Source organism: Nothobranchius furzeri, chromosome 10, assembly GCF_043380555.1.
Source record: "Nothobranchius furzeri strain GRZ-AD chromosome 10, NfurGRZ-RIMD1, whole genome shotgun sequence".
Classification (NCBI taxonomy): Eukaryota; Metazoa; Chordata; class Actinopteri; order Cyprinodontiformes; family Nothobranchiidae; genus Nothobranchius; species Nothobranchius furzeri.
Genome location: NC_091750.1, coordinates 36,014,589 through 36,037,913, shown reverse-complemented (window position 1 = coordinate 36,037,913; position 23,325 = coordinate 36,014,589). Strand labels below are relative to the sequence as shown.

The 23,325-nt window shown below is 44.5% G+C and overlaps 1 protein-coding gene across 2 annotated transcripts in view; it reads right to left on the bottom strand.

Annotated features, from left to right (window-relative positions):
- Positions 1-23,325, bottom strand: part of LOC107386183 (metal transporter CNNM4) — a 58,480-nt gene that overhangs the window by 12,782 nt on the left and 22,373 nt on the right. For both annotated transcript variants that reach the window (XM_054730320.2, XM_015960417.3), the window contains exons 2-5: positions 20,435-20,578; positions 20,217-20,351; positions 18,378-18,547; positions 6,285-6,381 (exon numbers count right to left, since the gene is read on the bottom strand). In XM_054730320.2, coding sequence (XP_054586295.1) covers positions 6,285-6,381; positions 18,378-18,547; positions 20,217-20,351; positions 20,435-20,578 — 546 coding nt within the window. The remainder of the gene's footprint in view (positions 1-6,284; positions 6,382-18,377; positions 18,548-20,216; positions 20,352-20,434; positions 20,579-23,325) is intronic.

The window sequence follows — 23,325 nt, the reverse complement described above, 5'->3', positions numbered from 1 at the left end:
AGAAGGAGAAACAGCTGGCTGCTACCACTTCAGCTTAAGGACAAACAACCAGAGTCCCAAAAAGAAAAACAAAAGACGTTTGGACCTAGAAAACGGCGACAGGTGTTTAGAACCATCTCATTTCCTTCTGTCACTCACAGAGTACAGACGCTTCCCTTTTTGCTCCCTTATTTTTTTCCCAAGGCTCTTTTTGTCCCGTCTGCCTACAGAGCGCTTCTCTGCATTTCCTCTGGAAATCACTATTTTTCAGAAATGGATTTAATTAATTGGTCATTAAACGCGATTGATAAGATTTTTTCTATGATGAGAACGGAGGAGGGGGCTCGCGCTTGCCCTGACGGGGCACACGCAGCGGAATATATGCTCGATTCCTGGAAGAAGTGGAATGTCATCTGTCTCTCTCAGCTGTCCATTGAGGACGTCGAAGATGTGTGGATATTTGGCCTGATGATCACTGGATTTCTTCTGATTGGAGTGGGAGGATATCTGGTTTTCCGAAAAATTGGGATGACGGGAGCGATTGGAGGGCGACCCGCACCCATGGACGGCACCGTCCGGGCGGAGACCTCACAGACTGGGACGTTACTCGAGGTGAATCGCAAGCTGGATAATGTCTTAGCTGCGTTGCCGGTGTTAGTGCGCAAAATGGATGTCATCTCGGAGACGGTCACCGGACGGTGTGGAGATGTTTTATCACCCGAATTGGCTTCACTGGAGGACTTGAATGATCAATACAGACTTTAAGGCAGAGAGGAAAATTATCTCTGCCTGACTCAAACAAAGTCCTGTTATCCAATCTGACGCCATAAGCAGCCTTGGAGTTGCGTGCAACAACCCCCACGATGGAAGGAATGCAGACTGATGCTGTGAAAACCCTACCTACCCCCCCGCCTTCAGATTGTGGTCTCTGCAGCAAGGTCATCAAAAATGAGGCACTCAATGTGTTCTGTGCTTTCCCATGACCTCCCACCTGTGGATTCAGTTGGCCGAGCGCCACACGGGCCGCTCTCGCTGAGGAAACCAGGATCCCAGCCCCCCCCCACCGGGTCTCATGTTGTGAACTGTGACGTTCGTGCTTACATGTTGAGGTGTTTTTTTGCATAGTAGAGCTACTCCCTGCTGGGTGTAACTCTGCTCGGCCTTTTTTTTCCCTCCCCCAATTCTGCTCATGTAATCCCCTCTTCATCTATTATCTAACGGTAGCGCGACTCTTGTTGCGAATGACCACAGTACCAATTCTTCTGTACTGAAACAATTGCCCCTCGGGGATGATTAAAGTTTTTTGATTGATTGATTTCCTGTGGTAATGTGGGTTTCTGGTGGATCCTGGGACAATACTAGAGAGGAGGGAAGAATGTCTCTTAACCATTAGTGTTTAAAACTTCACCATAGCTTTAACCTGTATCAGCCAGTTAAAGATCGCCAAACAGAATGTTTTAAATGTTATTTAATTAGATAAGACTTTTTCATTTCCCTGTAATTAGAAATAAACTCTACATTTATATCCGAATGAAACGAGCTCAATTTCTTATTGATATCAAAACTAATTTTCACTTCTCAAACTTGGCTGCAGCCGTTGTTTTCCTTCTCTCAGAGATGATTTTATACCATGCCATACCAATTTATTTATAAAGTACCATTTCAAAATAGCATGGCAGCTAACTAAAGTGCTGTACATAAAAGAGCCAAATGCTCGGACATACAGGTCCTCCTCAAAAAATTAGCATATTGTGATAAAGTTCATTATTTTCTGTAATGCACTGAGAAACATCAGACTTTCATATATATTAGATTGATTACACACAACTGAAGTAGTTCAAGCCTTTTCTTGTTTCTAATATTGATGATTTTGGCGTACAGCTCATGAAAACCCAAAATTCCCATCTCAAAAAATTAGCATATCATGAAAAGGTTCTCTAAACGAGCTATTAACCTAATCATCTGAATCAACTAATTAACTCTAAACACCTGCAAAAGATTCCTGAGGCTTTTTAAAACTCCCAGCCTGGTTCATTACTCAAAACCGCAATCATGGGTAAGACTGCCGACCTGACTGCTGTCCAGAAGGCCATCATTGACACCCTCAAGCAAGAGGGTAAGACACAGAAAGACATTTCTGAATGAATAGGCTGTTCCCAGAGTGCTGTATCAAGGCACCTCAGTGGGAAGGAAAAAGTGTTGCAGAAAACGCTGCACAACGAGAAGAGGTGACCGGACCATGAGGAAGATTGTGGAGAAGGACCGATTCCAGACCTTGGGGGACCTGCGGAAGCAGTGGACTGAGTCTGGAGTAGAAACATCCAGAGCCACCGTGTACAGGCGTGTGCAGGAAATGGGCTACAGGTGCCGCATTCCCCAGGTCAAGCCACTTTTGAACCAGAAACAGCGGCAGAAGCGCCTGACCTGGGCTACAGAGAAGCAGCACTGGACTGTTGCTCAGTGGTCCAAAGTACTTTTTTCTGATGAAAGCAAATTCTGCACGTCATTCAGAAATCAAGGTGCCAGAGTCTGGAGGAAGACCGGGCAGAGGGAAATGCCAACATGCCTGAAGTCCAGTGTCAAGTACCCACAGTCAGTGATGGTCTGGGGCGCCATGTCAGCTGCTGGTGTTGGTCCACTGTGTTTTATCAAGGGCAGGGTCACTGCAGCTAGCTATCAGGAGATTTTGGAGCATTTCATGCTTCCATCTGTTGAAAAGCTTTATGGAGATGAAGATTTCATTTTTCAGCACGACCTGGCACCTGCTCACAGTGCCAACACCACTGCTAAATGGTTTACTGACCATGGTATTACTGTGCTCAATTGGCCTGCCAACTCTCCTGACCTGAACCCCATAGAGAACCTGTGGGATATTGTGAAGAGAAAGTTGTGAGATGCAAGACCCAACACTCTGGATGAGCTTAAGGCCGCTATCGAAGCATCCTGGGCCTCCATAACACCTCAGCAGTGCCACAGGCTGATTGCCTCTATGCCACGCAGCATTGAAGCAGTCATTTCTGCAAAAGGATTCCTGACCAAGTATTGAGTGCATAACTGAACATAATTATTTGAAGGTTGACCTTTTTAGTATTAAAAACACTTTTCTCTTATTGGTTGGATGAAATATGCCAATTTTTTGAGATAGAAGTTTTGGGTTTTCATGAGCTGTACGCCACAATCATCAATATTAGAAACAAGAAAAGGCTTGAACTACTTCAGTTGTGTGTAATGAATCTAATATATATGAAAGTCTAATGTTTATCAGTACATTACAGACAATAATGAACTTTATCACAATATGCTAATTTTTTGAGAAGGACCTGTATTAGCAAAACACAATGAAAGCATGAAAATCACGTAAAATACATTAAAAACAAAACATAAATAATCAAGGATAAAAATTCCTACTTAAAACAACAGAATAAGAGAACAGTTAACAGCACTAACAAAAATAAAAAATATGCCAGGAATGATAAAAACCATTTGAAATGGCACAAATAAAACCAAAAAAAAGCTACAAGATGGTGCGAGGTGTTAAAAGTGAGCTACGGAATCATAAAAACTAAATAAGAAAAATAAACCCGGTGCTGGATTTTTATGTAAAGTGTCACGGAGGGAAGGCGATCCTGAAAAAGTGTATTTTAAGGGCCGACTTGAATCTGCTGACAGAGGGAGCCAAACGCACGGAGGGGCAGAGTATTCCAGAGTTTTGGGGCTGCATGAGAGAAGCCCCCCCCCCCCCCCCCCCCCCCCCCCCCGATTTGTACCGAACCTTCGGAACAACGAGCAGCAGAAGATCTGCTGAACGAAGGGGACGAGTGGGAACAAACGTAGTCAGCAGGCCCGTCAGATAGGATGGGGATGGGCAACACAAAGCCTTAAATACATGTAACAAGACCTTGAAATGAATCCTAAATTTGACTGGGAGCCAGTGTAAATCTGCGAGGATAGGTGTGATGTGCATGCGTCTGTCGGTGTTGGTTAAAAATCTGGCCGCAGCATTTTGAACCTTCTGCAGTCTGCTTAGGGCTGAAGCATCAGTCCCAATCAGGACCGAATTTGCATAATCCAGGCGTGAAGTAATGAAAGCATGAATGACTGCGTCAAGATGCGGGCGTTTGAGGATTGATTTAAGACGTGTGATGTGGCGGAGTTGGAAAAAGCAGGACCTGACAGTGGTGTTGACTTGTGAAGTAACTGAAAGGCCAGAGTCCAGTTTCACACCTAGGCTAGTGGCACATGATTTGAGATTGGGTGAGGGGGGAGTTGGGACACCTAAAGCACCATTCATGTTAGTGGGGCTAAAAAGTATGGCATCTGCTTTGCTGTCATTGAGTCGTAGGCAGTTTTAGGAAAGCCAGGATTTGACCTGAGAGGCATTCTGATTAAGGTTGTCATGGTGTGAAAATTTAACCTCACGGTTATCGTGACCAAAATTATCACGGTTTTCGGTATTATCGCGGTTGTTATTTTAAACATGTTACATTTTCAGACAACTACATAAACCCTGTATATCAGGAAAATATTGTCCTCAGTTTGTGTCTGAAGTTTGCCTAAAATGTGTTATTTTGTAATTATGTTGTTTATTTGTTTACATTTTTCCCCTTTAGTCTTTAAAATACCAATATTTGCCCATAACTTCTTATTTTTTGTCTGTTTGATGTCATCATTTTAAAAATATTAGATCAGATGATACTCAGTACTCAAGTAGCCTTCTGATCAGATACTTTTTTACCCTTACTTGAGTAATAAACCCTATATCAGGAAAATATCGTCCTCGGTTTGTGTCCTTCCAGTGAGCTTTGCAGATGTGGGAAAATGTCATCAGGCAGTAATCATTGTTAAATTCATAATTATTCTTGGAGAGAGACCAACTCTTATCTGCCCCTGGGAGCTCCGTAATGCATAGCGTCGTTTCAACATGGCGGTGTCCGCGACACGGTTTATATGCAGGTAGCGGCGCTGCGGCTGCTTTATATAGCGACTCGTTGCGTTCTCCCTCAACCCAAATCCTCGGATCACGCATTTAAGCTAAAATGCTAACGTTAGCTTGCCTTGCGTTGACTGTAGAGTTGTGGGTGATGGTCACGCAGATGTGTCATGAGATTTGAAGCGTTGCTGCCTTTCACTGACACTTTTTCTGCACGTGCTGCAAACAGGATAGCCGTCTTCTATCAGCTGTCCCTCGGCACTCTTCAGATATCCAAAAAATGCCCGTACTTCCCACTTTGTCTTCTTTGAGGGATAATAAATGTCCTGAGCACTGCCGTCTCCTCCTTTGGCCATTATTTCAGCTTTAGCTTCAAGAAAGTTTGGGTTGTAAACAACAAAGTGCGCATGTGCCGCCGGCAACTTCAGCAGATGATACGGTGGCTGGTAAGGGTCATCGTGCCTACACCGCAGCCACGCTAATCCACCGAGATAATATAGTTTAAAAAACAAGACGGTTATTATTATTGTCAACTTTTTTACCGGGGTTTACCGCTACACCGGTTACCGTGACAACCCTAATTCTGACAATAGAGAAAATGAGTGCTGTTGGCTGATTTGAAGGTAGACCTGGCAATCGTCTGCGTAAAAGTGGTTGTTAACCCCGAGACTTGCTAAAATCTTACCAAGTGGTAGCATGTAAATTGAAAAGAGAAGAGGACCCAGGATGGAGCCCTGTGGCACTCCCCATGGAAGTGGGACATTGGGAGAAGAGCAGTCTCCAACATGAACACTAAAACACCGATCATTACGGCATGACATAAACCATTCGAGGGCAGTTTATAAAAAACAAACCTACTTGTACTTCTTTTGAGGATCTTTGTAAACAAAAATGATCACATATTTCAGTCATAAGCACCACATTTAAGCTTTTTGTGCACTGATAAGTTGCTGCAGACACATTTGAAAAGCACAGAAGTGTCTGACAGTCAAAAATGGACAAAGCTGAAGAGCTGGGTGACACGCTGATGGCTGGACGCAACGACCGAAGCTGACAGGAGAATTCATTCCAGAGAGGAAACCAAAAAAATTTAAAGAAATTTAAGAAAAGCATCTTAATTTAAATCTCTTTGATTTGAGAGACTTCCACCCCTGAAGTCTACAGCAGAATTCATAGCTCACTTAAAAAACCTTCCTCTGTTCATTAAAAGGGTTTAAATAATGCCTAAGAGGGCGTAAGGCTGAGTTTTAATCTGCAAGTTTAAACAAAACATTTGACGCCGCTCAGTGAGCAGATTTTTATAAGTAATTCAGTAAATAATCTTAAATCTGAAAACCGTTTTTATGCAGAATGAGATGAAGGGTGTTAGACTCACCCAGCGTGGAGGCACTGAGCGCCATGACGCCGTAATACGAGAACGGTCCCGTCTCAAACTTCATGTTCTCGTTTCCGGCCTCCACCTCCACTCGGCCCTGATGGATTCAACACAAACATAAAAATCCTGATTTATTTTCTGCTCTCCTTAAACCGAGTTCCTCTTCTGATAAACACTCAGCAACCAGAGCTCTCACTGTTCTCTCAACCAGGATATCCACCATAGTTCCTCATAACAGAAAGATCTAAGCGTACTGGAGCAGTTCTGCCATTTGGCCTCTAGGTGGTGCTGCAGCCACAGGTAGAAAAGGCTTGTTGTGTTTACGCTGGCTTTGAGGGCGCAACTGGCACCCTACCCTGAAGCTGCAAAAACAACAGGATGCTGTGAAGAGAAAAGGCTCTCGAGGAGTTTCTCTGAAACACTAAAACTCAAAGGAAAATGGAGGGATGAGTGGGCAGAAGGGTGGGGTGAGGGGGTGAAGGAGGCCTCTGCCCGGGCTCAGAGAGTCGGCCCGGTTCGGCCCACTGGAATGTGTGAACTGCAGCAACAACGCAGCACAGTTAATCCATCCTCCCCTTCATCCTCCCACTCCCTCCCCTCTCATCAGGGACGGGCTGATGAAAGCCTGGGGGGGGGTAATTATAATGACATCCATCAAGATTTCATGGTTTCAAAGCATCAAATCTGTGGAGAACTGTGGTGAAAATCCACCGCAGTCCCTCTGCTTATTGTTATTGAACCTCCATGAAGCTGAAAATGAAGCAAAGATCTGGAGGACAGAAAAAACAAAGATGGCTCACAAACCCAGAAGATAGACGTTAATAATTTCATAAGCTTGAACTCAGCAACAGGTGATTCCCCGTTTGCTGTTTAATAACAAATGATCGATCATTCATTCATTCATTAACATGTTTATCCTGATTGTAATTCTTATTTACAGATTTCTACAATCTGGCTTTTCTGAGGTTTTAATCCTAATTTATACTTTAAAACAAAAGAAATGTGAAGCTAACAAAAGCATGCTGTTTATGTGTGTTTGCTAACCTAATAAACACTGATGTATAACAGACCTTGAGTAATAAGTCTTGCAGAACAAAATGAAGAACAAAGGTGTGTTTTCTTCTCTGTGCACTGAACTCAACGTCAGCACAGTAAAGCGATCCCGGTGGGGAATTCTTGGGATGCTTTGGCGGCTGTTGTGTGTGGTGTTCGATCATGTGTGTCCAGATAAAAATGTGCACCGTCATGCCTTTGTGCTTGTATTTCTGGGCTGAACATTAACATGTGGTGTGGCGGACAAAGCTAACCACTGTTCTGTTTCCTGAAGGCACAAAAATGTTTCAATTATTTTAATTTAAGGTTGCGTTTTTTTTTCTCGAATGCATTTGGTCAAATTATTAATTTGAAGTTCTTGATCCTGTAAAGTTTCATCTACTTTAAGTATAACTAATACGTTTCAGATGTAGGCAGAACGTGAAAGTAGTCATGCATCTATCAGGAAACAGACAGGAGAATGGTCGGGTCAGAAAAAGCTGGTCTCTTTTACGTCACACAGTAAATTAGCATTCTTGGCTCCGCCCACCGTGGCTTGCAACCACTGACGGCTTTATTGATTTAGCTTGCAGGAGAGTAGTTCCCCGCTCGTCCACTAGGGGCTGGCTGCAGAAAGGAGCAAGTTCCCATTGACAGCAGTAGCTCAGAATGTAGAGCGGGTTGTTTGGTAATCTGAAGGTTGCAGGTTCGATCCCGGCTTCGACCAGAGAATGCTGCCGTTGTGTCCTTGGGCAAGACACTTAACCCTCTTGCCTGCTGGTGGTGATCAGAGGGACCGGTGGTGCCTGTGCTCGGCAGCCTCGCCTCTGTCAGCGCGCCCCAGGGCAGCTGTGGCTACATCGTAGCTCATCCCCACCAGTGTGTGAATGGGTGAATGACTGGTTGTGTTGTGAAGCGTCTTGAGGGGTCGTAGAACCCTAAGAAGGTGCTATACAAATACAGGTCATTAACTCCTGAGTTAAAAATGCCAACTTCACAGCAGAGATAAACCTGGTTCAAAAAACATTTTAGGTTTAATTGGTCGAGTTTACCATCATGAACTAGGTTTTGTATTTGAAGACCAGACCGCCAAGGTCCTTGCCTTCGGCTACCATCCGACACACACCGCACCCGACCCTTTTGGCCCCTCCCACGAGTGGTGAGCTCATGGAAAGGGGGACCCACGTCTGCTCTTTGGGCTGTGCCCGGCCGGGCTCCATGGGTAAAAGCCCAGCAACCAGGTGCTTGCCAACGGGCACAACTCCAGGCCTGGCTCAAGAGGGGGCCCCGGTGACCCACGTCAGGGCAAGGAAACACTGTGTGTGTGTGTGTGTGTGTGGTCTTGTTCATGAGTGAGGGAAAGCTGGAGCGTGAGATCGATAGATGGATTGGTGCTGCATCTGCAGTGATGCGGGCGTTGTACCGGTCTGTCGTGGTGAAGAGAGAGCTGAGTCAGAAGGCGAAGCTCTCGATTTACCGGTCGATCTACGTTCCTACCCTCACCTATGGTCATGAGCTTTGGGTAGTGACCGAAAGAACAAGATCGCGGATACAAGCGGCCGAAATGAGATTTCTCTGCAGAGTGGCTGGGCTCTCCCTTAGAGATAGGGTGAGAAGCTCGGTCATCTGGGAGGGGCTCAGAGTAGACCCGCTGCTCGAGAGGAGCCAGTTGAGGTGGCTCGGGCATCTGGTCAGGATGCCTCCTGGACGCCTCCCTGGTGAGGTTTTCCGGGCACGTCCAACCGGGAGGAGACCTAAAGGTAGACCCAGGACACGGTGGAGGGACTATGTCTCTCACCTGGCCAGGGAACGCCTTGGGATTCCCCCGGAGGAGCTGGCCCAAGTGGCTGGGGAGAGGGAAGTCTGGGCCTCTCGGCTCAGGCTACTGCCCCCGCGACCCGACTCCGGATAAGCGGATGAAAATGGACGGATTGATGGAGTTTACCATCATAATAACTTTGAGGGGGTGATTTTTTTGTAACCCATTTATTAGATGACATTATGAATATTAAGAGGCGTGGCCTTTTGATTGACAGGTAGCAGATGAGTCATCAGCGCCCCCTGCTTGCTCCAGGGACGGCTTCAGCCTCGGCCTCACGTTAAAAGTGTGACAGCCAAGATGGCAGAGGGTAACGGAGTCACTCAACCGCGGTTTTCTGAATAAAAGCTAACCTGTTAGCTTCAGCGTTCGATCATAAATATTTATGAGTAAGACGTAATTTTGTCACCTCCCCCTTCCACACACGTTCCCCGCACTAACCTCTACTTCCTGAAACCGGAGCACCAGAGCTCTTTTTCCACCAAACACAACCTCAAAAGACATCCATTCTGAGCAGAGCCCAGAGCAGATTTGTTGAAAAGGAAGATCAGACTCACTGCAAAGCTGCTCCCAAAGTCAGAAAGGCAGAAATAAAACAACACGTCTCTGTTTTTTAGCTTTCTGTCACTGAGAGCAGTAATCGTCTCTGAATCATCTGAGGTCACATGTTCACATGAGTCAGACAAGCCCTGAAAACATGCTAGAGGCTGACTGCGGGCGCTGTTTTTGTTTAATCTACAGGGAGGAACATGTAGGCAGGCGAATAACAGGAGAGACTGGGATCCAGTCAGACTGGTTTTGATGGTGAAGCATGTCGATTCCTCAACAACGTCACAAAAACGTAGTAAAACTAATAGCTGTTATTTTCTTTGGAGATAAAAAAAAAACTTCTTTGAGGAAAAAAAAGCAGTGGGTGACGATGATAAAAACATCAAAATGCACATAAAGAAGGATCAAACACCTGTAAGAACCTCGCTAATGGCAACAGAGTCGGGACTTATTTTTCTTCTGAACCAAAAAGTGTTTGGATGTGAATAAGAGGCGCTGAAGGCAGTGGGGTTCAGCTTAAAGGTCAGTCTCTTTGAAGGTCGTGTAGAAACCCAAGCGTTGTTTTGTGGGAATTTGATTTCTTTTTCTTTAAAGGGACATTATGGAAGTGTGACAGCCAAAACATGTATAGAAATAATAAATGTCTTCTTCATACATTCTCCTGCAATGCCCTGGTCCTGTAGAATGAGCCCTGGCATTTTTACTGTGATTGCCTGTTTTTCTGTAAAATCACAGAAAAAGAGAGATGCTCGGGTCGAGCAGGCTGCTTCATGCGCGTTCACGCTCAGGCATAGCCCGTAGCATTTGCTATCCGTAGCTTTAGCAGCAGAGAGAGAGGCATTGCCACTTTGTCGCTGTTCCTAACGCCTAGTGACAAAGCTAGCTACATTTCTGAGGACCCTTAGCTACTTTCTGTAGAACTTTCTTCTAGATATTTCCTGCAAATTAGCAACAAAATAGCCATTTTCACTCCGAACCGTTCTTTGAACGTTGTTTCAGCTGTCATCAAGGATATAAATGTTACAGATACAAAGGACGTCACTGGAGCTTTAGCTCACCTAGTAAGATGTCTGACTCTCATGCAGAAGACCTGGGTTTGATTCTGGATGTGAACATAGTTTATTTAGAGTTTCTTTTTTACATTAATGGTATATTTTTTTACAGTAAGATGCCCAAATTTTTATTTGAGACTCGCCGAACGGCGTTGAATTCACAGATAAAAAAGATGTGGGTTCAACTTTCATTTTGGAACAATTTTTCAAGCAAGGGAAGGGAATGATCTGAGCATGCAGGAGGACTGACCCATCATAAACCTTTGTCGGCTGTGCTGAAGAGAAAGCTACAGAACCACATTATTTAATTAATTAGCTGCATGTTCTCCTGTCCTCCGGGCCACACACACACACACACACACACACACACGGGACTGTCTCAGCTGTTATTTTCGTTAAGGAGTGTGCACGTACAGCGTGCGCGCCTCGTGCACGAGCCTACTATTGAAGCTGCTGTTACGCTTTTGGCCTGAGGGGGCAATCGTGAGCATAAAAATTCAAAACTCTGTAAAGTCCCTTTAAAGTAGTGAGTGAAACAACTTTCACTAAACAGCCTCAAAAATCTGCTGGACCACAGCTTCCCTCACCTCTACTTAATAAAATCCTAATTTTGTGACTTTCTAATGTTTCATTTGTGCAGAAACGTGATTTGGCTCCAAGTTCAAACCTCTGCAGGGACATGTGTGAGACCTGAGCTGTAGCTGAGTCTCGGCCAAAGTTCAAGTTGGAGCGTTACGACTCAAACAACACGACTCAGACCCGTTTGTCCCTGCTGAAGTTATTATCCGTTAAACAAGCAAACATAAACCAGAGATGTCCCCACAGGTTTAGAACTACAGCAGCCGCTTTGTCACCACGATTTCTGCTTGAGCATGCAAACAAAGGAAGGTGAAAGGGGGGGCTGAAGGCAATATATGTCGGATTAAACGAGTAATACTACAGCCTCCTGGGAATAAAAGGCGAGGACGTCCATAAAGTAATAAGTCTCAAGTCCTTAAAGCAACTTGGGTTTATTTTTAGAGTTTGGTCCCTGCTTTTCTGAGTCATCATAGGATCTGACTCACAAACGACGAAATCTAAACAGTTTGATTTCCTGAGTCTGCACAGCTGTGAGGACACGGTGTTGTCTGCCATGCTGCACAGCAGAAAGAGAATTATTCTTTTCCCACATACTGAGCAGTGAGGTGAGATAGGCCAGAGGTGATTTACAGGTTTCTTACTAAAGGAAAGCAGGTGAAAATTAAAAATATGCATTTTGTAATTAAAAAAGTAGTGTTTTTGTGGCCTGCAGATGCTTCTGAAGACGTCGATAAGTTCAAAGGCAAGACAAGCAGCTTTGTTTCTGTAGCACATTTCCTACACAAAGGCAACTGAATGTGCTTAAAGTGCACTAAGTAAGAAGGACATCATGTGGTCAGATTAGGGTACTGCAGTTCATGCATCAAAACAAACGAGTCCGCTCTGAGCAGCTGTTGCCAGCTACGGATCAGCGCCAGAAGATTCTAGATGACGGCGAAGACAAGTAACACAATAATTAGATAAATACATTTGACTGTGACATCAAATTCTTAAAGAGCAAGTCACCCCGTACCAGATCAAATCCCACTTCATATTTGAAAAATGCAACAAATACTGTTGCCAGGCAGACCAAGAGGGCAGAGCCACTAACAAATACACACACACACACACACACACACACACACACACACACACACACACACACACACACACACACACACACACACACACACAGGCTCACAACGACATTAATACATCATATTGTACCAGCTAACTTCATAATGTACCTCCAGTGTTTCCCTTACATAGGCGTAGCCGTGGCGGCCCGCCACGGCTGAAATCCCACCGCCACGCCTACAAGATCCCAAGTTTTATTGATTTTTTTTTGTTTTTGCGCCGTTTCCCGAAGAAGCAGCAGGAACTACTGTGTTGTTGCCTGTGATCACAGCCGGCAGGCAGCAAGGAGGAGGAGGCAGGGCAGGGTGGTCACAGCTAGGGATGAGCCAGATACTCGTTTCAGACGAGTATCCGGCACAGATAAGGCGTTTTTGATGAATACGAGCATGAAACAAGTAAAACTCGTAAATATCTGTAATCGTGCTGAAGGAAAATCCTCATTGGGTAACTGACTGTCTTCACGCTCTGTGATTGGCCAGTCACATAGAGCGCCCGCCCCTCCCTACACACAAAACTCTGCAGCCGGGAGCTCAGTCAGCTCGGCCCAGGCATCCACGTGCGCACGCACGCACGCACGCACGCACACACACACACACACACACACACACACACACACACACACACACACACACACACACACACACACACACACACACACACACACACACACACACAGTAACGGATCTCTCTGTGCTTGCTTCACTGTTGCTCACGTTTGCTTCAGCTCGCCTCTTTTTTGGTTTAATATTTAAAGTTACTTTTTTCGTAACGTGCGTGGTGCATTTGACAAGACAGAGCTGAAAACAGCTCGTGCATGCGTCGGTCACTGCCTCCGCTCCGGTCGGGTTTTTTAAAATTATTTTAACTCTCTCTTCCAGATGCCAAGAAAAATTAATGCCCCCCCCCCGCAAACTGTGTCACTGAGAGTCTAAAACAGAAATTATTCTTGTGCAAATATTGGTGTATTCACCTTTAATACTAGTTATTAAAATGCAGCAGTTGCTGGATTGGTGCAGTTCAGAGTGGAGTACATCAAATAAAACAATATTAACATAAAAGTGAGACGTGTCATAATTTCACCCCCCCCCACCCCCCCACAGCTGGAAAAATTCCTAGGGGACACACTGACCTCTTAGCCAATAGCGACGGCCGATTCAAATTCAAATGCAGTGCAGGGTTTTTACCTGACAACGGCGCAACACTGACAGTTTTAGGTGGAATATTTAAATTGTAACTAAAATGCACTAAAGTGCCAAATTATTGATGGCACGTGTCTGCAGCACGGTTAGACACGCATTTCTATAGTTTATCGGCAAAAATTTTTGATTTGGGGTGAGTTGCTCTTTACGCAGACCATTTGCTTCTATTTCACCGTTAGCATTGTTAGCTCAACATTAGCGTCTAGCCTGATTCACCTGATATCAGAGTAAAACATAGAGATGCCGTGGCTTCTTAGGGGTACAATAAACAACTTCTGGGTCGCTCCTGTTCACTGGCTTTGATCCTTAACAAACACTGCTGTGTTTTCCTGGCCGGTGTCGTGTTACAAAAGCCGGCGCTGCAGTGTTAGCTCTAGGGATGCAACAATACCACTTTTTTCCAAACCGATACGATACCGATACTTGGATCTGAGTACTCCCCGATACCGATTGCCAATACCGATACTTCTACCACACAAAAAAATGCAATGATTTGAAATACAGATTTTATTTTCTTCTCTGTTTTCAACAGGAAAAGACTGTGAGGTAGATAAAAAGTAAAATATATGAATGGAAATCATCACTAAACTAAAATATTAGGTGAACAGAAACAACAAGTTACAGTGAAGCCATTTTCAAGCAACTGTATTGGTATAGGTTAACTTTTACCGATACCGATACTGGTATTGGTATCTGTATCGGCACCGAGGAAATCTGTTTCAATGTAACCTTCCTTTCCACATGATTGAGATATTAGCCTGTTTTGTAACTATTTCACTGTAGAATGACTAATTATTGCACTTTTAATCGTAATAAACTTTTAGTTTGAGCTCCTGTTAGTCCGCTGTAACTCCTGTCTACTGCCGCTGAGACGCTGACAACTACGATAAAACATCCAGAAACAAAAGCTAGTAATCATCTTTATTGCACTAATGTCAGAAAACAACTCACAAGATGGTTTTCTTCAACAGTCAGTCAGTGGATTTCATTGGAAAAAAAAGGGGGCGGGCCATTCCTCAAGGACTAAAGTACCAGGATGCATTGCTCTGATGTATAACAACAAAGGAGAAATGATCATCCAGGATGATGCGGCTGTTCAGTTATCACAAAGAGTCTTTTCTGTGTGTGAATTAGGGCCTGTTCAGAGCCCAAAAGGCCACGTGGACCCATGCGGTCTGAGGATGCAGCCCAGTGTGTGTGTGTGTGTGTGTGTGGACGGTTGTGGTCATGTGTTTGTATGTGTGTGGTTTAATGTGTGAGTACGTGTGTCTTCGCAGCGCTCAGGGTTTAGTGGTTTTTCACCGCAGGACGTCGTAAAACAAGCGGCTGATGTCAAACTCAGAGCTCCAACAATGAGTCAGCATCCAGCATAAAAGTGGTGCTGCTTCCTTTTTAGTCCATAAAAATGTTTTGTTTCTCAGAGGACTGAGTGTTTCCAGCGCTTACTCACAGCAGGAAGTGATGCTCTGATGTAATGGTGAAAAAAAACAGGATTGATGCGTCTGTAGCTGCCAAAAATAGAGAAACGATTAAAGGTTGTAGCCTTTGGTTTAATAATAGAACCATCCGAATCCAGATTTTGTCTCATGAAACTAAACAAATTCTTAGAATGCAATAGAAATGTGAGTGTGTGTGTGTGTGTGTGTGTGTGTGTGCGTGTGTGTGTGCGTGCGTGCATGAGTGCGTGCGTGTGTGTGTGTGTGTGCATGTGCATGTGTGTGTGTGCGTGGGGGTGTGTGTGTGCATGAGTGAGTGAGTGCGTGTGTGTGCGTGCGTGCGGGTGTGTGCGTGCGTGTGCGTGCGTGCGGGTGTGTGTGTGCATGTGCGTGTGTGTGTGTGTGTGTGTGGGTGTGTGTGTGTGTAGCAGCTGTCAGGTGAGAAGTCTGCTGATCACCCCTGCAATAAAACACACATCGCAAAAATCCTCATGCCGTGTTTTGTGATGCCGCTTCAAACGTGTGAGGAGGTTGGACGTATTAAACTTTCCTGGTTCTGTTTTAAGGGTATCTGCAGGTTTATGGGAGCCAAATTTAAGACTTTTTAAGACCTTTTTTGAGGCCAATTTGACCAAATTTAAGCTATTTTATAAAATTAATTTTAAGCTATAATTTCCAGCTATTGCCTGGAACCGGTGCTAACCACGTCGCGATCGTGGGATTAGCCATCCAGTTACCATTAATGTTGCACTTCTCCATGGCGCAATCTCCCACTAGCTTAACCAGCTAATGTGCTCATCTAAAAATAGCCCCCTTTCACAACCAACTGAATGTGTATAGTTCAGCTTACGCCAACATCGTACACAAAAAATGCTGAACACTAACTAGAAATTCACGAAAATTTAATAGAAATAAAATAATCTTGTTTATTGGGTCTTTGGTAATTTAAGACCTTTGGAAATTGGGTTTAAAGGGACTTTACGGAATTTAGAATTTTTATGCTCGTGATCGCCCCCTCAGGCCAAACGCGTAACGGCAGCTTCAATAGTAGGCTCGTGCACGAGGCGCACATGCTGTACGTGCACACTCCTTAACGAAAATAACAGCTGAGACAGTCCCTTATGTGTGTGTGAGTGTGTGTGTGTGTGTGTGTGTGTGTGTGGGGGGGGGGGGGGGTCCGGAGGACAGAGGACAGGAAAACGCGCAGCTAATTAATTAAATAATGTGGTTCTGTACCTTTCTCTTCAGCACAGCCGACAAAGGTTTATGATGGGTCAGTCCTCCTGCATGCTCAGATCATTCCCTTCCCTTGCTTGAAAAATTGTTCCAAAATGAAAGTTGAACCCTCATCTTTTTTATCTGTGAATTCAATGCCGTTCGGCGAGTCTCAAATAAAAATTTGGGCATCTTACTGTAAAAAAATATACCATTAATGTAAAAAATAAACTCTAAATAAACTATGTTCACATCCAGAATCAAACCCAGGTCTTCTGCATGGGAATTCGACATCTTACTAGGTGAGCTAAAGCACCAGTGACGTCCTTTGTATCTGTAACATTTATATCCTTGATGACAGCTGAAACAACGTTCAAAGAACGGTTCGGAGTGAAAATGGCTATTTTGTTGCTAATTTGCAGGAAATATCTAGAAGAAAGTTCTACAGAAAGTAGCTAAGGGTCCTCAGAAATATAGCTAGCTTTGTCACTAGGCGTTAGAAACAGCGACAAAGTGGCACTGCCTCTCTCTCTGCTGCTAAAGCTACGGATAGCAAATACTACGGGCGATGCCTGAGCGTGAACGCGCATGAAGCAGCCTGCTCGACCCGAGCATCTCTCTTTTTCTGTGGTTTTACAGAAAAACAGGCAATCACAGTAAAAATGCCAGGGCTCATTCTACAGGACCAGGGCATTGCAGGAGAATGTATGAAGAAGACATTTATTATTGCTATACATGTTTTGGCTGTCACACTTCCATAATGTCACTTTAAGGATTATTTGTCATTTTTAAGGATTTTTAAGACCTTAAATTTGGAAAAGCTAATTTAAGACTTTTTAAGGACCCGCGGACACCCTGGTTGTACCACGGGAATCTTGTGCATGGCGAGTGCTGCACTGAGCCACACTGTCTTTTCAGGACTTTAATATAAAATACTGCCACATGGCTGACATTGCTCTTCTTCCTTGCTACTTTGCTAGCATGTACTGTTCTGATCACGTGGGCTTCGCATGCTGGATCTGGGCGCTTAAAGCAGACGGGACTGCTTATATTGGAGATTTTGATGCAGTCTGATGTAATCAGATACTTTTAGGCTGATACTGGGACACACCTATCTCCTTGCTGTGCGTACGTCGTTTAAAACCTCAATCTGAAACTCCTCCTCAGCCTTCATTAGTGTCTACAGGAGCGGCTGGTCACTAAATAAAACAAATCAGCTTTGTTCACGACCTAAAACATGCAGGAAACATGCAGGAAACATGCAGGAAACATGCTGGAAGCAGACTTTTTCCAAGTCCACAGGTAGCAGCCCAGCACTCTGAAGTTGCAAGTGCGGTATTCTGGCCACAGAGAGCAGTTGGGGGGTGGGTGTCTGCGTTTCATTTCATTAACCCTGTAAAGGGTCACCGTAGCACATACAGGCTCAAGAAACGATTTAAAAATAAGAAAAAGTGGCAAAGCGTGGCTTTTAGAAGCATCACAAGAGTTTTCAATTTTCTCCCATTTTGAACAAGTTTGACATGCGCCTACAGACAAGCATTACACTAGACAAGACACACTACCACACACATCATCACAAGCTCAGACTAGCACTCAGCAAGCGTTTGTAGGATAAATAAAACGTTTGCCAGCTTTGAGGAGTTTTCAGTAGCAACAAAAATCCGAAAATCTCCCGTTCTGGCACCCAAACGCCCCCAGAAACGGCTCCTGTAGATTATTCCACGTGTGGGGTCTACGGCGGGTGTGATATCCGACCTCCCAGGATGGAAATCTCACAGGAAAGAAGAGCAAAGAGAAGCCGTAGCCCCCATAATGACTGTTTAGGGGCAAATTGCTTGGTGTGGGAAATAAATGTGTGTGAAAGACACTGGAGCGTAATTTCCCCATCCCGTGGGACCGCCGGGGCTCGTGTAGACGTGAGGTGGGCGTGTTCTTACTCACATCTGAATGAAAGCAAGGGTACGAAGGAATAAAGGCCAATTAGTGCCCAAAACGACTCCGCTCAAACATGCCGCACCACCAGCCTTAAGATCAAATTTCAATCGTTTTGGCAATAAAGCGTTTAGCTGCTTCGTCTTGACTGAATGAGCCGGCACCTGCAGGATGAGGATGAAGTAGTCCACAGGCTTGGCTCTCTGGTAGATGTAGTGATGAGACGACCGTTTCTCGTTCTCGTTGAACTTGATCTCCTGGATGACGTCGGGGTGGCGTAGGATCCGGAGCAGGACCTTGTCGGAGATCTGAGTCGGGCTGAACAAGCTGACCTCTGCAGAAGAGCGGAAAACTGTTTAAGTCTCTGAAACAGACGGACTCGTACTGCGACCCATTTTGGGTTTAAAACGCTAAATTGTGACTTTTTTATTTAACGAGTCAAATGAATGTGAAGAAAAGCGGAGATGTTAGAGGTTGTGTTAGCCGTGGTAACACTAAACATCCAGGACATCATTCATCAAACGTCTGCTCTTCTAAAATGACATTCTACTGAATTTAGGCTTATTGAAGGCTTTATTGTGATTTCGGCTGTCAGACATGCTGCAGACGTCTAGATAATCAGAAGTTTATCAATCGTAGCCACAATAGTTCCCTTTAAAGACATCATTAGATATTTTATATTAGTATTAATGATACGGGACTGTAAAGCTTTGTTTGTCACTTATTATAGGCTACAAGGGTAATATAAACAAAGGTAATAACAATGTTAGCTAACTGTTTATAAAGTAAAAACCAAATGTTTTTTACACTTTTGAAGAAAAACTCACTTCAGTTTTCCTTCAGTTGTAAGAAAACATCAGTGTGGAGTTTAATGAATGCACACACACACACACACACACACACACACACACACACACACACACACACACACACACACACACACACACACACACACACACACACACACACAAGAGCATGCACGCACACGTACAGGCACAAACAAACAAACACACACACACACACAAGAGCATGCACACACATGTACAGGCACAAACAAACATGCACACACGCACGCACACACACACACATGTACAGGCACAAACAAACACATACACACACATGCATGCACACACACACACGCACAAGTACAGGCACAAACACACATACACACACACACGCACACACACACACACGCACACACACACACACACACGCACACACACACACACACACACACACACACACACACACACACACACACACACACACACACACACACACACACACACACACACACACACACACACACACACACACTACTAAAAAGCAACAGATTTTCAGCTCCAAAACCTCATTTATCTCCTTCTTTGTCTTCTCAGCAACAATCCACTCATTTTCACAGATGAGACGATGTTGTGTGACCTTCTCTTGACCCCTCCTCACTCCCTTCTCTAAATCTGTTGTTTCTGTCTTTCCCGAGATCCCACAATACCTTTTCTTATTCATTTTATTTCCTCCTTCTCATTTTTTCAAATTAAATTATTGCATTTTCCTAATTTTTATTGCAATATTTTAAAATAATTTTTTATATATTATTTTTTTTATCATGAAATACGTTTTTTTTGTGCTCTTGTGAAGCGCCTCTGAATTTTTATCTTGCTAAAAAGAACAAATCTAATATATATTTAGTCACTTTGGTGCTCCAACGTCCCGCCCACGGGACAAAACACGTCACATTTATGTGACCCGGACTAAAAAGCGACATCCTGATATAAAAGAAGCGCTAAAGCCAGCAGATATGTAACAGAGTGACGTGCTACGTTACGCTAACACAGACACACGCTAGCCGGACCGACTGCAACACATGATTTGTGGTGACATCCCAGAGCAGATCTGCTGAAACAGATTCGCCCCTTAACGATAATACATTCAGACCTCCTCTGTGCCGTTTGGACCCGTCTTCGAGTTTATAATGTAGAAATAAAAACTGCCCGTATGCCCACCTGTAGCCAGGAAGCGGTGAGCGGCCAGCAGCAGCTGAGGAGAAACCTTCACCTTCGACTCGCTCTCTTGCTTGAAGGCAGAAAAGTCCCTCATGTTCTTGTTGGGCGCCACTCTTTTCCTGGTGCGATTATCCGCTGACAGAGCAAACACTCACCGTTAAAGCGGACAGACACGAGGAAACACACAGTCCAGGTTTTTAAACAAGCATCAGACTTACTGTAACGGTCAGATTCGTCCAGAATCTCTGACTTAATGATCTCCTCGATTACGTCTTCAAGGGTGACCAACCCCAGGACTTCGTAGAACGGATCTCCCTCCCCCTCGTTGTTCACCTTCTGAACGATGGCCAGGTGAGACTTTCCTACACAAGAAAACATGTCTGTGAGCCGGACCTGCTGTCTTTCTAACCAAAAGTCATTAAAACCATCTAATCTGCTCTAGTTCAGATGCAGAGGTGTGACCAAGTCACCGCTTTGCAAGTCACAAGTCTTTCCAGTCTAGTCCAAGTCAAACAAGTCCAAGTTCTTAACTTTGAATTTTCAAGTCATAATCGAGTCATTTGTCAAACTTCAATTTAATGACAATGATAATAATTAAATTCCAGAAATAAGCTTCTTAACCCTCCCAACGTCTTCATGGGTGACGCCGCCAGGAAAGCTGACCACTGAGCAGGGTTGATGGTTTATCCCTTGGGTCCACGTGGCAGGGGTGAGGATGAGGAGTGAGCACCACCTCACCCCGCCACGTGGACCTCAAGGGATAAACCATCCATCCTGCATTCTTGAGACAGTTCTCCACACCTTCATCTCCTCACGCTTAGACTACTGTAACTCTCTTTTCACGTGTCTGAGCAGAACCTCCCTGAACCGTCTACAGGTGGTTCAGAACGCCTGTGCTCGGCTTCTGACCAAGTCCTCCAAACGCACCCACATCACCCCGCTTCTCCTCCAGCTTCACTGGCTGCCAGTCAACTTCAGGGTTCATTTCAAGATCCTGGTTCTGGTCTATAGGGCCTTACATGGACAAGCACCATCTTACATTGGTGATCTTCTTAGTCCCTACACCCCCAGCAGGTCCCTGAGGTCCAGTGATCAAAGCCTACTGGTTGTGCAGCACCAGGCTAAAGGTCAAAGGTGACAGATCATCTGCTGCTGTGGCCCCCAGACTCTGGACCTCTCTCCCCCTGAGCCTGAGATCAGTGGACTCAGTGGTCTCCTTTAAAAAGCAGCTGAAGACTCACTTGTTCAAGCTGGCTTTTGGATGACCTTCTTCACCTCTCTCTCTTTATTCTGCTCTCCCCACCTATTCCACCTTCCTCAGGGTCCACTGGTTTCCCTCTTTCCTGTTCACTCTCTCTCTTTCTTAACATTTTTTAATCACAATTGTCTATTTTTGCTCATTTTAAATATATTTCAACCATTTTCTAAATTCTTTTTTATATTTTTACATTTTTTGTTTTTGTGAAGCGCCTCGTGATTTTTATCTTGAGAGGCGCTATAGAAATGATACTTTCTTCTTCTTCTTCTTCTTCTTCTTCTCAATGGTCAACTTTACTCACGGGGTCACCCATGAAGATGATGGGAGGGTTAAAGCTTCATTTATTTGCTCAAACAAGCAGAAACGGAAACTGCATTTAGCAGTAAATCAAACCCCGAACGAAGAATCATTCATGATTTTTGTCCATGCCGTGCCACTTTTGTGCTCAAGTATCAAAGATGCTCAAGTCATCATCAAGTCAACAGATGCAAGTCCGAGTCAAGTCGTAAGTCTTTATAGATTTTATAAAGTCAAGACAGAAGTCATTAAAATGACTGAGGAAATAAAGAAAGAAAAAGGCAAACAGAGTTTTCATCTCAGGCTGCAACCATAAAGACCTCATTCATCCGTTATAGAGCTCCGGACCCCACATGACTCTCAGTTAGTAGACGCCATATTGGCAGGTAAAAGAAGCTAAACAAACACGGATCATAACCATGAACGTGAATGGGATCGGCTTGGATTTTACTTCGTTGGAGTTTACTTCACACTTTAAAACCGAAGAAATCGTTTCATATAGTCAGAAATTAAATAGACTAAACATCTCCGACCCTTACCGTGTCCCTGGGATACTTTTTAAAAACGCCAGAAGCTGTCGGAGCGGACTTCTTACCGGACCTGGCCGGGGAACCCCTTGGGATTCCCCCGGAGGAGCTGGCTCAGGTGCTTAGGGAGAGGGGAGTCTGGGCCTCTCGACGCTACTGCCCCCGCAACCCGACTCCAGATACGCGGATGAAAATGGATGGATGGATGGACAAATAACAGATTTACACGTAACTAGTTTAAATAGAGTGCTGTGCTGTTTGAATGTATAAACTGAACACCAAGAGGAATCACTAGTCTGATTTTTTTCCGTGAATAAAATAAATATGTCAGTCAGGAGCGTCTCAGGATCTGTCTGAGATCTGTCTCGGTGAGACAGATAATAGCAATCCAAAGTGCTTTTTATGTGTGATCTGACAATTGATCAACCATTGCTTAAAAATTAAATACAGCTTAGCCGGTTAATTGTTGTGATCATAAAACACGTAAACGGCAGCACGCAGAACTCACGAGGCAACGTTTTACGTGACGTTTACTTGTTGCTATGAGTAATAAGACAGAAAAAGCCACGCCAAAATAAGTTTAGGAAGCCCACTAAGAATCGTAATAAAAGCATTTAAAATAAACACCATACACAGTTGAGGAAACGTTGGTTTAAGTACCTGATATGAAGCGGTCGCTGCATAAGCGAAAACCTTTACTCAGCTTCATTTTAGCCCGGTCACTAGTGCGTTTTACTGCAATGATCCAACGTTTGCGGCGCTCCGGATCTTGGGGAGTCCTGTAGTCTTCCCTTGACTTGTCCCCGTCTGTTCTGCATCCTGGGGCACAACAGGAATCTACCATATTTCCTGTCTGATTGAGTTTTCTGACAATAACAAATAGTCCAGCTGCCGGCTTCTACCTGCCAAGATGGCGCCGTTTCGATTTGAACTGTTGCATGCCGGGAGAAGTGACGTCAACTCCCGGAGCTCTATGGGAATATGTCGGCTGTGCTCTTTGGATGAACGTCTGGTGAGTCACTTTCAG